At 43.4% G+C, this 17,252-nt stretch overlaps 1 protein-coding gene across 1 annotated transcript in view; it reads right to left on the bottom strand.

Moving 5' to 3' along the window:
* Positions 1–17,252, bottom strand: part of RASAL1 (RAS protein activator like 1) — a 765,452-nt gene that overhangs the window by 307,705 nt on the left and 440,495 nt on the right. Inside the window, exon 7 of the mRNA XM_085633253.1 lies at positions 242–397. Coding sequence (XP_085489379.1) covers positions 242–397 — 156 coding nt within the window. The remainder of the gene's footprint in view (positions 1–241; positions 398–17,252) is intronic.

Genomic DNA, 17,252 nt, shown 5'->3' on the forward strand with positions numbered 1-17,252 from the left:
GGTTGTAGAATAGAGAAGGCATATTGCGCAAGCAACCATCACACAATAGACTGAGGGACTGGTAAACAAGTAGTTAGAAGCTTATGGCTAGAAATATAAACAGACTTGGATACCGCTATGGACATGGCAGGATGGGCAGAGTAAAATGTGGAAAACAGGCACATGGGCAGGCAGATGGACAGAAGCAGGATGGGTAGATTAAGGCTCGGACAAATGGTTGAATAAAAAATTATTTTCTTACCCTGCCAAGAAAATCATTCTTGCCCACCAAGTCCCAGTCCCAGACCTCCACACTGATAACAGCATCCTCGGTCAACTCGCTTGACTCCTCGACCTGCCTGTCCATGTCAAACTCCAGAACCTCATCCCAGTGTGGGAAGCGAGTCTTCTTAATGATCTGCAACATTGGAAAAGGACAAGGAATAATCAATCAGCAGTAAAACAGGGATGAAGAAACAGCCTAAACTATCCCCCACGAGTGGAACTCAGGATCTCATCAAATAAAAATATTGATAAGGTTATTATTAACTGAAATGGCAATGTCACACTGGGGTTCTTCCAAAAAGATGTCATGAAAGTGGGAATAAAACGGGAAGATGGCATGCTACTGACATACTAATCAAAAACACCTTGTTACATTCCTTCTTTCATCGCTTACAGGGGTGAGAGAATTCTCTGATACATACCAAGTGTCGCCTTACAAACACGGGAGAAGCCCTTTCAGTATGTACCACTTGTCACAGACTCTAGAGAGGGGTTCACTTGGAAAAACATTCTGCTTCACTGATGAGCAGGAGGGAAGAACACATTAGGATACATGTAGAGTAACAGCAAGGAAGGAACACTGGGGTGAATGCTAAGCCTCATGGAATTCTGCATAGCATAGACATTGGTGGTGACAAAATTTGCAGACACATTCAGTTGGACGAGGGCAGCAGAACAACTCTTGCCCTCAAATTCAGCAGGTTCCATTTGATATACAAAACAACCATATCTGTGCCCCATTGTGGCTGAAATTCATACTAGAAGTCTGCGATAAGCCAATTAAATCCAAGAGCTTGTAATTGGTTTCCCTGTTTTGAAATAGTTGAGGACCTTACTGGCGATACCATATGACACTGCGTGTATACAAATGGGAGAACAGCATGGAATACGCCAAGTCACTCATTTCGAATTTAGAAAAAAGTGAACAAATGTTACTAAATGTGCAAAAAGTGATTTCCATTCCACGTTATTTTGTTTTTAGAGAAATGAGGTATTACTGCTTCAGAAATTCAGCTATACTACTTCTCTGCCTGGGAAATTCCTGCCCTTTAGCACCATCTAAAAATACAGAATAACACACCAAATTAATGTTTACATCTAATTTATACTGATGTCGCGATTAGTGGTTGAGGTTACATAGATGTCAGAATTGTGTTATTACCACAAAATGGCTAATAGAGTCTAATGAGGATCTACTTGTTAATGCACGAAAAAATGGCGACTCTTTTTGCATTTATACAGTGCTTTTGCTCACAGGCATGGACTGGTTCACATGATTCACTTACTTCGAGAAGTAACTACTTGGAATACATCTGGGGCCAAATTATGCAAAGTGCCCAAGGGCCTCAATGGGTGTCTGCACCCACTTTATGCGGCCCAGGGCACTTTGGCATTACAGAAGGACATCTTCCCCAGGACAATAGGTATTAACATCGAATATTGTGAAGCAGTCCCTACTTCATAGGGCATGTTCACCAGCGTTAGAAGGAGGCGGGGCAGTGGGTTAGGAATCACAACAGACTACTGTCAAGGCTGCCAGTGTGCAGCATGTTTCCCAGGGCAACTCATTGTAATCGCAGCTTACACTATGGAACAGGCTATGCCCTTGCTTCCAAGCTACACTCGACACTGACTGGTTGTAGGCAGCGGGCATACATAGGCCTTGAGTCCGCAAACTATACGCCCAACACCAAAGCATCTCCTGCCTAGCTGAAAGCACCAATGAGGCAGTGGTAGTGAGGCGGTGACCGCCAGACCCCATAATTTTCTGCAGCACCCTCTGTGTTACATCCTGTCTGGAAAATAAGAGCTGTGGATGCTTAAGGGAACAATTCTTGACACAACATGGACCTCCCGCTCTTCAGCAATTCAGTCATTGAGTGCAGTACCAATTTGTACATTAAAAACGTGTATTTTGTATAGTTTCACTTTAACACCTTAAATCATATCACTGCACTGAGCGACATTTCCTAAAATGAGTGGACCACACCCTTTCTGCTGAGACAATTTTATTAAAGGCAGGTCAATTGTTTTGTTTCCTCCTAAATAAGCCTTTTGTTTTTATAGCTGGAGGAACATTACGGTTGATTAAATCTTACACAATAGAGTTTGTTGTACAATGTGCATCCTGAACTGTTTCAAGATGCTCTCAAATGTGGTGATTATGAAAAAATGAAGCACAGTGGAGAAAAGTAATCGACTAATGTCAGGCTGTGTGGTCAGGCGTGGAAGCTGGGATTGAAATCAGCCTTCTTGGTTAGACATTGTGCAGCTCGGACCTTGAATGGATCTCACATTCTTTCCCTCTTCCGCACTGATGGAAATGTTGTTAGTGACCCAGGAGGCAAGTCAGATGTCTTATGCCTCCTCTACGAGGACTTTCCAGCTGTCATAGATGAAGCAGCATTATGGTCCATTAAAAGGTAAATAAGAGAGGCTTTTGTATAGTGCACATTCTGAACTAAATTATTTCAAGGAGCTCTCAAATGTGATGATCACTACAAGAAAGCAGAAGGAAGAAGAGTAATTGCCCCGGGTCATACCGTTTGGTCAAGCTGGGACTCTGCGATTGAAACTAGGGTCTCCGGGTCAGGGTCCCAAAACTAGTCTTGCTCTAGGTCCAATAAAAGCTTCTGAATGGCCTGGGCATGTTCTGCGAAGGGCATTCAAATTATCCTTTGGTTTTTAATAAGATCGGCCAACAGCAGTGGAACCACCCCTCTCCATAGAACAGCTACACCTTGGGCAGAAACAGTGCAAGCATCCCTCCTTCAGAAGACAGGTACAGCTAGGGCAGCATTAGCACAAGCAAGTACAAATCCAGCAACATCATTGCAAGGTTTAGTTCCTCACAGAATAGAGGCAGCATGGCTATAGTAAATCAAGTTTCCCTCTCTCATATGAGGCATAGAGTGCAGTCTTCTATGTCTTCAGAACAGATCCAGCATAGTAGAGTCATAGAAGCTTTTATGGCTCACAGAAAATGAACGGTTATGGCATGAGTGACATTTAGGTTACAGACAGATGTATGGAAGAGGTGCTTAGCTCACTGAGGAATGTACCCGTGGATGAGTGAGTGGATATGTGATTCCTGACACCATTCTCACTCAGGTGATATTCTACATTAGCGCAGTGGCGTAACGATAATTGAGGGGGGCCCCCCTGCAAGGTACGTGGAGGGGTCCCATCCGGACTCTATCAGGAGCTCCCCGGCCGAAGTGCAGAGCTGAGGGGGCACCCTGGAGCTTGGGGGCCCCCACGCACTGCGGGGGATGCGGGGGCCTGTGTTATGCCCCTGCATTAGCGCTCTGAAAATCCTGCTGCTCTCACTCTGAGGCCTGTATTTATTGATTCTTTATTTTCCAATGTATTGAAAAATTGAAGTAACCTAGTGGGTCATTCTAATTTGGGACAACCTCACCACAGGCAAAGTAACTATGCTCTAGACAGGCACAAAGGTGTCAAACTCTTCGAAAAGGGTTTGAATGTGCCTGCATCAGGCTGTATGCAATCCCAGCCTCTGTTCTGCACCTGCTCAAAATATTGAAGTCTGTCGCCAGTCTTCAGAATGCAATGCTGAACGTTTGTTGGGTTTTCAGTTCAATCATTCACAAAAACACATGCATCAACTTTGCAACTTGCTGCGTCCTTTGCAAGAGAAGCAGTGCCTTAAATGGGCAGTTACTGTCAGGTAGTGAGTACCTGAACTTGTTTAATTTGAAAGGGAGAGTGCCTGTACTTCTCAGCAATTGTGCAATACTTCGAACTGAAAAGTAGCAGCACTTCTAAGCAGCAAACAGGTACACTGGGTTGTTGAATATCTGCTCTTTTGTATGTCCATTTCACACACGCTCAAGAGGAGTGCGTGCACAACTTTACAACTGGTTCATTGCACTTCCTCATGGGAAGAGTTGGAAACGAGTAAAGAATGGACTGAACTGATGGCTTGAACAAGGCTCACTACCTTGCCTGGGTGGGATCCCTGTACATGACTACAGGAATATGGAGCACTAGGACGCTGCCGTACTGGAAGAGGAGAGACACCAGCAAAAGTAGAAACTTCAGCAGATGGAGTCAGGGATCTAACAAATGTACCAGCAAAATAGTGAGGTTCAGTTGCACCTGATCACTGAATTGATACCAGAGCTTAAACCAAGACCACACTGAAGCAGTAAATAATGTTGCATTTTCTGGTTATGTGTTCTCTGCGACTCAGACATTAGCATCAGTAACTCTACGATGGATGCTGGTCATTGCTGCTGTATCGCACATTAAGTATTATCTAGGCACTTTTAAGTTGTAGTGCCCTTAAATATCAATCTATATACATGGGTACATGGCTTCCCACAATCGTCACCTTAAAAGAAGAGAACCAACCTTCCATGACACAGTACAATCTCCAAATGTTACAGGAGCTGTTGATAGCATGCACATACTCCTCTGCTGACTGTAAGGTCTAGAACATTGGTACCTTAATCTCAAAAATAAGGCACCGCCTCTGCATCTGTGTCATGTATGATGATAACAAATAATTGCAGACACACTCGCTAATAAGACTTGATGTTTGGGCATTCAAAAACAGCACGTTCAATAAAGACCCAAAACACTGGGACTTACTAAGTAAAGTTATCAGACCTCTTACAGTCGTCATCGTATTAAGTCATCATGGTTTCACCTATGATCAACGCTCAAAGTAAAACCTTTTAAAATAAAAGATACAAGTCCAAACCCAAATACCTAATGGTGGAATAATGCACAGAGTGTTAATCTAATGCTCACACTACAAATTTGTATTTTTATTTTACACGTATAAATGTCTATTTAAATCTTGCCACAGGGCTGACACATGTCGACATAGTTTATATGGTTTACCTCATATTTATGATGATTAGACTTGCAATATGCATGTTTGCACTACTGTATCTACACTTTGTTGGTCATTTTACCTATATTTTCCCACTGACATGCATAGTTGTCGCACATAGCTAATTTTGTGGGTTGTATGATAGAGGCACGCAAGGCTCAACCATGCGTGCCTCTACCATGTAGCCCGAACCACAAATGTGACTTAACCATGCATTCCCTTACCACGCATGCCTTTACCATGCACTTTTGTGGTAAAGGACTGAATGACACGGGTGCATGGCTGCTAAGTTCACCACTACTCTGACCCCCGACCCCCACCCTAAATTACAACCCTCCTACCTGCCCCCTTGCCCTAAGCCCTCAATTACAACTCCCCTACCTGCCCTCCTGAGCCCTAAATTACAAACCCTCTACCTGCCCCCCGCCCTGAGCCCTAAAAACGCCCAATTCCTTAACTCCTTGAGTGCCCCGCCCTTTCCCCGCCCTGTGCCGGCCCTTTCATTAGCGGGCGGGGTTCATGACGAGATAGTCTCGTCATGGGCACAGCGCAACCGCGGCCCATGACGAGACCATCTCGTCATGGGCACTCAAGAGGTTAAATACTTCTCCAAACCCAGCTCTTAAAGCTACCCCAAACCCCTCCTCCAGTGCTGAGCCCTAAAAACGTACCTCCTCATTTAAAAGTACCCTGATGCCCTCCCATTCCCTGAGCCCTAAAAACTTGCCACCAACCCAGCCATAGCGACCCCCTGACCTGAGCCATTAAACTTGACCCCCATCTTAAAAGTTCCTTGCCCCCCTCCATGAGCCCTAAAAATTTGCCGATGACTCCCCCAGATAGCGACACCTCCCGACCCTAAAAACTTGTCACTGGCCCCCATACCCTTGGCACTAGCCCCACTTACCTGTCTGTGACTGTGTCCGCTTTCCATTTGACGCTCTTGTTCCCAGTTCTCGCCCCTACCGAACACTGGAGCGCATTTGCATATGCGTGGTTTAGGCAAATCCGTTGTTCAGGCAAGCGTGGTTACGCTTGCGGGCTTCCAGAACACGTGGCTCTTGCGCGTAGTTCCGTATCTTTCCCAATTTTGTGCTGTTTCATACATGTAATCCATGTAGGATACACTTGCAAACCATTGTGTCAAATTTTAATATTTAATGAAGGTGTTTATAATTTTCCTAACAAGTACTTTTGTGCTGGCTGGTTGTTTGGCACAAACCAAATTTACTTTATAAAGTCATGAATATCTAGTACATAATGGATGATCATGTACCACTGATCTCTCATGTGTTCACAATGTCTTTGTCTGTTTAGGCCACATGTTCTTTGTTACTTGTGTCAGGTAAGTCTCTGTTGCATATATGACTTCTCACCAATGAATATCAACGTCTTTATCATGCATATTCTCATACTGTTTCTTATCCCCCTCAGTCCATTTGCAAACAGGTCATGCAAGCACTACACGAAGCAACCGTAAAAACGAATGCAATTTTTGATAGACCTAACCTCAAAAGAGATTATGACGCAATGTACACAGATCAATAAAATATAAAAGTACACTCAACGATAACAATGAAAAATCACTTATTTCAAATTGGCTGAAAACCTTTCGAGTGACCTTATAAAAATATCAAAAGGGGAAGGAGAAAGGCAAGCCACAAATCAGAGCCAAGCTCAGTGCGTGTTGTTCTAAATGCTAATGGTTAGAGGTACTTTGTCAAAGCCTTCAAAAGGCCACCATTTGAACTTTGGGTAATAATCAAATTTTCAAAAACGGATCGTTCCATCGACGCGTATCGCCCCCACAAAATACTTGGATTAAAAGTTTAAAATAGGAAATTCTGGTATCTCTAGAGGTAATATTAATAAAATTTGCTAATAAAAACATCTGTTAATTATAGCACCTAGAAACGGCTGAAGTACTGGTTTATAGCGCTATTTAAAAGAATGTATTATGATTATTATCATTACTACTACTGTGTCCTTCCTATTCAAAACTGTTGCCCCTCAAAGGCCTGCAGATTCTTTGCTTATACATGGGTTGTCTTTGGGCAAGTTTCTTGAAGGGCAACCAGCAAACACTGAGGACAATGCAATAATGAAGAGGTAGAATGGGTGTAGTATAGTGGACAGAGAGAACCAGCAATCACTCGGGCAGCATGGACAATAAGCTGGAAAGATGTCCTGAAAGACGGCCATTTGCACCGTGCAGCTAAATTACACAGCAATGCTTTGTTTAGTATAAGAGACATCTAATGCTAATATGTGTATCCGTCACTTATATAGCGGACAATCAACTATTAGCATAGCATTGCAGTTCTGAGTCATCCATCGCAGACTGGGGACTGAGTAGGTTTCTGGAGATGTTGTGTAGGTAGGGTAATGGATGTGTCTTTGTTCAGTGAATCTATCTGCGCCAAATGCCATAAATGTCAGGTTGGTGAAGCATTTTATTAAATAAGTAAAGACAAAGCTATAATATAGGACTTTTGATAATGACAGAATCCACAGTTTACACATCAGCATAATCTGTTATGTTACTGCTGCCTATGCATACAGCCCTGCCACTTGTAGGGCCTTTGATAGTGTCTCGTGAACATCATGGCCCACCCCATGCAGAAACAGTGAAAGGATGTTCGTCACTAAAGGAAAGATGTCATTTCGATATCTTTTTATTTTTCGGCTGCCGGCTGAGCCAGTGGGGCGATGCTCCTCCGCCATTGAGGAGAAGCCGCCGCTGGTGGTAATGCGCTGCTCCATGGCCTTGCAGACCCCACACTGGCACCCCTTGGGCATTCTACACACTGCATTGTCTCATCCAGGGCCTGAATAAATATGATCACTTCACCTCCATACTGATAGAACTCAATTGGCACCCATTGCTACAGCACACCATATTCAAAATCAGTTGCATCATTTTCAAAGCCATCATGACTCTGTGCTTATTTTGCAGACAAGCTCACCATCTAAGCACATCACCAGCCAGGACACCATCGGACTGCAGATGAAGACTTATTCTTTAAAAACAAGGCAGCAGGCCTTTTTCATCTATGCACTCAGGATCGGGAACAACATCCCTTTATCCCTCAGGACCGCCCAAACATTTATCCAATTCAGAAAAGTATTGAAAACACGCCTCTTGATAGAGCACTCTATCACCATGCATTAACAGACCACAAACCAGCTCCCTCGCTTACCCCTCTTTATACTTGTGTTTGACCCCATACATGCCTTTTGGCTGAGTTCACACTATAATAATTTCACATACGTACACACATACCAACCACTGTATTGAAAACTACATCACAGTGAAGTAACAGTCACGCTCCACTCCCAGAACTCAGATTCCCCTTCATCCTCTCAATGAGCATATCTCTGCCTTCGATTATGTACAGCACCTCACTGCCTTTTGGGGATGTTTGCACCATGTAAATACATACAGAAAGACTTAGATACATAGATACATACATACATACATACGTAGCAACTAGACCCAATAGAAACGATTATTAACTGGTAAAGTACAATTTTCTCAAGGGGTCGTAGCTCACCTTCTGTGGCAAAAATCACTGTTACCTGTGCTACACTGGTCAACACAGTTCTGTGAAAATGGCTGAACTTTGTTACTGGATGGAGAGGCAGGAGACGTTTCTTGGGATGCCTCAGTATCAGAAGGTGGAAAAACCGGATCAAATATACTTACAAAGACATGTTTCTCTAATAGTTTTACCATTGTGATACCACATTTCAGAATAGATATCCTGAACAAAAATTACCTTGCACTGATTTTTTTTTTAACGTAGGAAGACTGTGCTCTCCATATGATACGTTTTTCTGTTTACCCGTTGTTTCCTTGCATCGTTCCTTTCCTTCGCTACCCATTTCAGTTGGTACTTCATCTTGGGGATATGTTTCTAGTATTGTTTCATGGAGCAATTTTGAAGACAGACATAGAAAACAAAAAGTACTGACTGATATGCCCTGACACTATTGAATATATTCCCCAAAATACAACTAATGCATATGGGATACTACTGGTTCTTAAAAGGTCTACTCCCACAGTACATTCACCTATCTCAATCACTGCACTGGAAGAATAATTTCATCCGTAACGTGGAGTCTGATTTTGTTGTGTTCCTTCCCACCGGTGGATCCTGCACAGTCCCTCTTCCATGATGTGCATTGAAGGAATTTCATGCCACACAGCTATGCACACAGTGCAGTATATGGTCAGCCCAGGCCTTTCGTTTTATAAATCATTGTTTGCAGGTTTGAGTCCAATTGGTTGAGCGTCGTCTCTTGGGTCAAATTCCACAATTTGTGCATAACCAGTCCAGGAGCACTTGGCCCCTGATTTCCCGGGTGCTTCTTCTTGGAAGGGTTGCAAAGGCTACTCCAGTGTGTTGTAGAATTACCAGCACCGACAATGGAATGTTTCCTATGTAAGGACTGAGAATCCTATCAAAACTAATGCTGCCTGAGATGGATTTCAATCCTGAAGGGTTTTTCTGGAGAACGTTATCCCGGACGCCGTCACCTACACCGAGCACGCCAAGAGGAGGCATACTAAGGTTATTGTGTGCAGTTGTGACATATGTGGATATACTTGGAGATTTGGATATTTGATATTTGACCCTAGGACGCCGATTCCTGCTTTGCTGGTATCTGCCGTCAAATGCTCCCCCCCCCCCCGATCCATTTAGTCCATTATTACTATCCAAAAGATACACAGGTCACCACTTACCTGCCTAAACAAATTTTGTCAGTCCTCTGTTAAAATTTAGCAGTATGAACTAGGATGAACAGGATTGCGGCGTGCAGAAAGGTAAAAAAAATTAAAAAGTTAAAGGAAGAGGGGGCTGACTGAGGTTCCCGGCTATACTGGTTTTAAAACTTCCTGCTAGGCTTAGGGTCTAGAAACAACACAACCCCCGGAGTAAATCTGAACAATAGAGAGGAAACAGGTAACAGGATATTAAATATTCGAATTAATAATATTTTTTTAAAAACCCGGCATGCGTTCAGGAAGAGAGAGGGCATCGGGTCCCCCCACAAGAAAAGCACAGAAAGTACAAGTACCAAAAGTAATTTTAAAAAAAATCATACACTACGGGAGTGAATCAATCATTAATTTCACCAATAGCACGGATGTTCGAGAAATCCACAAAAGTTCCACACAAATTCGAATTTATGACAGACCCATCTGGAGCTCTGATGAAAATGCAAATAAAGTCAGAAACAAGTAAACTACAAACTCCGATTAAGGCAATTTTGGAGGTAGAACTCAAACTCCCGGACAAGAACAGGACCTGCCATCACTGGACAAAAGCCTCCATATTGTGGAAATAGAGGGCCATATTACCGGCCTTGAAATGCTAAATATATTATCAACTACTAAAACGGATCAAAATGATATGGTTGTGTTGGGAATACCCCGGGAAGAGATATCCCAGGGAGAGATAAACCAGAAAAAATTGATAACAACGACCCGCTACCTATAGAGATTAAGATAGAAATAAGGAAAAAGATTGAGACGGCCAGTGACTCTACACCCCATCAGCAGGAGGTTTAGCAAGACCCCAATGAGAACTTAGCAGATGCCATCCAGGTTAAACAATTTAGAATTAATAGTAATACTAGTTTCCCCTCTGGGGGAATCATGGCAATAAAAACTAATGCAGGTACAAATACGGAAATAAAAAACGAAGAGAAGGAGGGTCAATCCCTGAATCAACAAAATCTATTGACCAATAATGACCAAAATGTATGACTTAAACAAGATACTCTACAAGGAACTACTGAAAATTCAGGAACAAAAACGGAAACTGCATACTGCAACAGTATTAGTAGCAGCAAAACACTGTACAGTGGAAATGATAGTGGCAAACATATCGATATGGTCAACTTCAAAAAAGCAACTAAAGATCAATAAATCCCCCATGTTGATCTAAAAAGTACCACCTACAACGAGTATGAACCCCAGTATGACCAAAAGGCCCAAGCCATAGGCAACCAGGACTTGGGGTCTATTTGGGATATTTTTTATAAAACTTCATCACTAACTCTAGAAGCATTGACATACCAGTCGAGCAAAATGGACATTCAAATTGAATTACTCAGAGTGATGGCAAATGCAGTAGCCGGAATAGACCAAAACCTCGCTCAGCTAAATACTTTGATAATTAGAGCTCAAACTGAAACTGCTACAACATATCTTGATTGTGCATGTGCCCCAATGATAAACAAATTGGCAACAATACCGGATGCTATGAATATCATACTAGAAGATGTTAAAATGAGGCTCCAAAAGTAAATATATAACTACAAAGAGGATTTCTGCAAAATACAGGGAAAGAAAGATTATAATAACATCACGTATTTAAGAGATACGGAACAACTGAGTGCCACAATAGATCTAGATGACATGGATAATTTAACCCTGAAAATAGCTTGAACCACACAGCAGGATGGGAAGAATTCAACGGGCACAAAACCATCGGTCCCTCAAACAGGGAAGATAACTGAAAACCGAGAGGTCAAAGAAGCAGTTTCTCCATTGTTTAGCATAACAAAAAGACATAGGAAACAATTACGCAAAGCAAGAAATAAGGCCAAACGTTAAACAATACTATCAACATATACCCGAGATGAAGTACCAACTGAAATGGGTTGCGAAGGAAAAGAACGATGCAAGGAAACAACGGCTAAACAGGAAAACATATCATATGGAGAGCAGTCTTCCACAGTGAAGAACAAGAATAATAAGTATTTCGCTATATTCACAAAAAATGGAAAAGAATCAAATGACCAACCATGCACCCAAACAAATATAGCTATTACATCGGACAAAAACAGACGAACCTCTAATGAACTTGAGAAGGGGGGGGGGGGATCAAACCAAGGGAAAAGAAACTTAGGCTTCAAGGAAACGGTTGAATTATGGAACCGATAACTGAGGATATAAAAAGTGTATCGCCGGAAAAGATGGATCGATGCAAAGAGTGTGTCAATTTCTCATAAATCCAAAGATCTGGTAAAAGAAGAAGAGGGGAAAAAATATATATCGGTCCGCTAGTACAAAGGTCACTCCGGGTAGATCATAAAACAGTTCAAAGTTCAAGTTTGAATATAACTCAAAGTCAGAACCAGCAGCATTCTCAAAACCCAGAACACCAAATAAAGAAACCAAACCATATAAATGTGAAACAAAACAATATGATAGAAGAAACTGTGGATACCCGGTACGTATCGAATTGGGATCACTTGGTCATTGTAAGAAATGGTGAGGACAAACTAGTCACATATAAAGTCCCACAAAATATTGAAGATGGAAAAAAGGAATTATCAACTAATGGGATGGTACAACAAGTTTTTAAACTAATATATGACTCCCGAGGTAACCAAGACACACTGAATAGAGGAAACATTCTCTGCCTCTTTAAGTCTAACCCGTTGCTAGCAAATGTGACAAGTAAAGATATTGAATGTATCGAATTCTTATCAAACATTGAAGGCAGCCAGACACTAACTTTGAAAACTGTACCTTCTGTTTTCTTAGCGGAACGAATTATGAATGAAAAAGAAATCTTTCGTAGCTGGGGGATAATAATTAGCAACCCAATCCCAAAGGTATACCCAACTCCTCTTATCAAAGAAAGAACGTAAGAAAGAACGTTGAGCAGGTTTTCTCTATATTAAAAAATCCTCTGGGAAGATCGGAGCGAGATGTTGAAACGGCATTGACCCAAAGCAAAGTAGAAAAGGCAATAGGAATAAATGAAAAATGGATATCTACGGCTCTACATGGAAATACTGATCCATGACAGAACACAGCAAAATGCACAATAAAAGAAGCAAATAAGGACAGTGAAATATTAAGAATGTGCTCATGGAACATAAATGGGGTATGCAACAAGGTAAATAATGCCCACTTAAATTCTATGTCTAATTTCTATCAGATCATTTTATTACAGGAAACATGGGCAATCAACTCTATTATGTTACAGGGATATAAAGGTTATTTTGAGCCCGCAAACAGGCAACATAAATATGGTCGCCCTAGTGGGGGTCTAGCAACATTCGTATCCATCGACTTGAGAGTGGAACATGAGCAAGTGGATATGAATAAATGTAACTTCCTAACGGTAAAGTTACCATATAAAGCAAGCAATCGGGCAAAATTAAAAACCCTAATACTGATCAATGTATATATATACACACATTTCAAGGATCAATATGTGTGCTACTCTTACCATTTTTTTGTTGGAACAAACGATGGATACCCCTTTCGCAGATTTTATACTTACAGGGGATTTTAATTTAAATCTGTTAGTAAATTTCATAAGAGACGACATCACACAGTCACAAGATCACCAATGGGCAATTCCTCAGCAGACACTAGATACAGAAATAAAGACTAAACAAAGTAAAGTGGGAACAAATTTTGTGAAGTATATAGAAGCAATGGGTCTACGAATATTAAATGGGAGATTCCCGCAAGATTCACCACCTGCATGGATGTTTCACTCACACAATTCGAAGTCACGAATTGACTATACGATTGTATCATTAATCATCCTTAATAATTTTACCTTGTATTGTCTGGGGCAGGTGCCTGATAGTGATCATAGTCAGCAAATAATCAACACAAATTTGCCTAGTAAAAAACATCAATCGTATTTGACAACGCAAGGCCAGACGGGAACTATTAACTATAGGAGACCTATCTGGACACCACATAATAAAGATGACACTAACGAATTGGTGGGAAAATTGGTTAAAAATGTTTTGAAGATAAAATCTTGATAGCCCCAATTAATCAATGGGTAAACTTCACAAGTAAATTGGTCAAACCGTATGATTCTGCACCTAAAGCTAAGAAAAAACAAATGATACAAATGGAGAACAGGAATAACAATATCAATTTATCCTACACTATAAGGAAAATGAGAAGGACTCGTAACAAACTCAGGAGACAGCCAACCAAGTTCCCATATAATAAGGAATTACCCATCAAACTAAAAAACATAAATCAAAATTTCAGGGAACTAATTTTGAACGAAAGAAACCAAGCTAAACAAGATCTGTGGACAACGTTTTTTATGCTAGTAACCAAACAAATTCAAGTGAATTTTGGAATAAGATATATGGTCTAGTAAGACCTAATAAATCTGTGGTAGCATCTGTATTAACTGAAAAAGAGGGGGTTAATTTTCTGTAGAACACTCAAATTCCGATGGGAACATAATGAATTTGGATGGCAATCGGAACATGATGGATACACTACGTCAGGAAATTGACTGTGAACTTGATATAACAAAAACCCAATTGTCTAAACTAATATCGAAACAAAAAGATGGGGCACCAGGTCCCAACGGTATTCCGTTTGCACTTTATAAAGAAGAACCGGATCTATGGTCAGAACATTTCACAGAAGTTTTTAAAGAAGTAGCACGGACATGGACAATACCCGAATCATGGAGAGGGTCGCTAATATCCCCAATTTATAAGAAAGGAAATTGGGCCCACCCAGAAAATTATATACTAATAACTCTACAAGACACCGATGCCAAGTTGTTTGCAGGGAATTTACTATCAAATTTATCTGAATGGGCAAAGGATAACCAGATACTCCCGCCTAATCAAACAGGATTTATTAAAGGACTGGGAACTACTATAAATATCTTAACCTTATCGGTATTAATGGATAAAACTATCTCGATGAAACAACCCTTGTATTTGTGCTTTGTCGATTTTAGATCGGCTTTTGATTGCGTGCGTGTAGGACCTGGGGTCACCGGGCCCTAAGGGGGTAACGTGACTCGAGCGGTTGGGCACCCGAAGGCTTAAGTGTGAAGCAACCATACAGCACACACATCCCCTGAAGCAGGAAGCGCACGCAATAACTGACACCACACAGGATGTTCAATGAAAATCAATCAGTTTATCTAGTTCAGAAAAGGTTCAAAGGTAATTCATTAGGTTCTCACTGGCAGTACCAGTGTACATTCAAAAGCATTTCATTACACTTTAAATTGGCAACACCTGAATACAGTAAAACGTCAGGTTCAAAAGCATTTCATTATGACTCAATGGCTATACCTGAATACACTAAACCTGGTATGGAACCCAAGCGCGTCACCTGGTGATCCTGCGGGAGCGTCAAACATAGAGGTTAAACATGGCGCTGCGCATCTCACACTAATAGCGCTTCAAAACAAGGCCTGGAAACATAGCGCTACACATAGCAATCTAATCGCGCTTCAAATCAGGGCATGGAAACATAGCGCTACACATAGCCAATTAATAGCACTTTAACTCAGGCTGTAGGAACATAGCACTACACATATCAAATTAATAGCACTTTAACTCAGGCTCTAGGAACATAGCGCTACACATATCACAGGGATAGCACCTCTGAATCTTGGCTCCCAACATAGCAAGTTAACAGCGCTTCTGAAACATGGCATCTAACATAGCGCTGCAGAACTGGGCATTACAATGTAGCCTGCCACATGGCATCGCCTTGGCGCATTAAACCTGGCAGGGTATGGCAGCACTAGCCTGGTAAATCACTGCAGCGTGGGCCAACTTAACACTGGGGCGCTAAATAGACGCAATCCCCACAGTGCTAACCATTCTATCACCGGCGCGCTAGACCTCACAGTCACTGAGGCGCTATCATCGGGTGCCCTCCTCGGAGCTATCAGCAGGACAGCGCTCCCCTTGCAGGGGATAGCAGCGCTCCACCGGGTAGGAAGTCCCAGCGCTCTCCTGGTAGGCAGTCCCAGCGCTTCTTGGTCCGGGGTGAGAGGGGGCCAAAGAAGGAACGGTGGGTCCCCCCTGGGGGAGGGGCGTGCTTCGGGCTTCTCGTGGGCCTCCCCGCCCTCTTCCCCGGGGGGTTACCTTGGTCGATGATCCCTCGCGGGTCCCGGTGAAGGGCTCCTCCTTCTTGGGGCAGGCGAGGCGGGCCCTCCTGGAATCCTCCCGGCGATTTCCGGGATGACGGGGATAGCGCGGAGCTCCCGGACGGGCCAGACGTGGCCGGGGAGCTCCGCAGTGTTCACCGGGGCGTCCACGGATCATCTCACGGCGACAGAGGCCCGCAACCGCCAATGGTAGTGCGGTCTGCGGGGGGCGCGGCCCAATCGGCCAATGGCACAACGGCGGGGGCGGCGTTCGGCGGTCCGCCCCCGTCAGGTGACGATGGTTCTTGGCTTCGGGCCTACGCCGCCTTCGCTGCTCTACGGCAGCCTTCTCCGCCCTGGGACTGCGCGACCTCGGCTGCGACGGGGCCCCGGGCTTCTCCGCGGGCCCCGGTGACGACAGGGGGCAGTTTCTCCGCCCTGGGCCGCAGCGGTGAGTGCGCCTCAAATCCCCACACCAGGGGGGGGGCAGAAATTAAGGGGTGACTTTGGCGTCCAGCGCCTGTGACAGGACGGACTCGGGGGGATCCCAGGCAAGGTCGGGGAGCGCAGGGGTCACAGCGCTAGTACCTGGTCGATCCCCCAGCAGTCCAGTAGGGAGTCTTTGAGAATAAGTTTCAGTCTTCAGTTTTAGCAGTAGCTTTCAGCAGTAAGCTTCAGTATTACGTTTCTGCCATCAACTTCAGTATTACGTTTCAGCAGTCTTAGTGGCGCAGTTGGTTCTCGCGCCCTTAGGAGTTCTGTTCCTCGGGGGGGGGGGAGGGGTGAGTTGATGACTAGCTCCCTCCTAGTCGAGTTTGGCAGATGTCCCCTGGGTTTCCCTACTGCTGGGCTAGATCAGTGGGTAGGACAGGATCCCTCACTCTCTTAAAGGGCAGTGCCTAAACCCTGTCACCTTCAGAGGCATAAGTCCCTGCCTAGGCCCTACCGCCTAAAACTCCTGCGTGGGTTCCCCAGGTCTGCGTTGCTCCAACTGCCTAGAAAACGTTCCCTCCCTCTGTTAAGTAGCCCTAGGTCAGGTGACCACCTCCTAAGGCGGCAAAAGTAAAACCCCACCCTTCTTCTAGAAGGTTCCAGCACATTCCAGGAGCTTCCCCACTCTAGGTATAGGACAAAAAAGGCAGGCTGGTGTCGCAACATTGTTGTGGGGTCCCAGCCAGCTCCTGGCAGCTAGGGTGCACTAGAAAGGCCACTCC

The sequence above is a fragment of the Triturus cristatus genome, chromosome 11 (assembly GCF_964204655.1).
Source record: "Triturus cristatus chromosome 11, aTriCri1.1, whole genome shotgun sequence".
Lineage (NCBI taxonomy): Eukaryota > Metazoa > Chordata > Amphibia > Caudata > Salamandridae > Triturus > Triturus cristatus.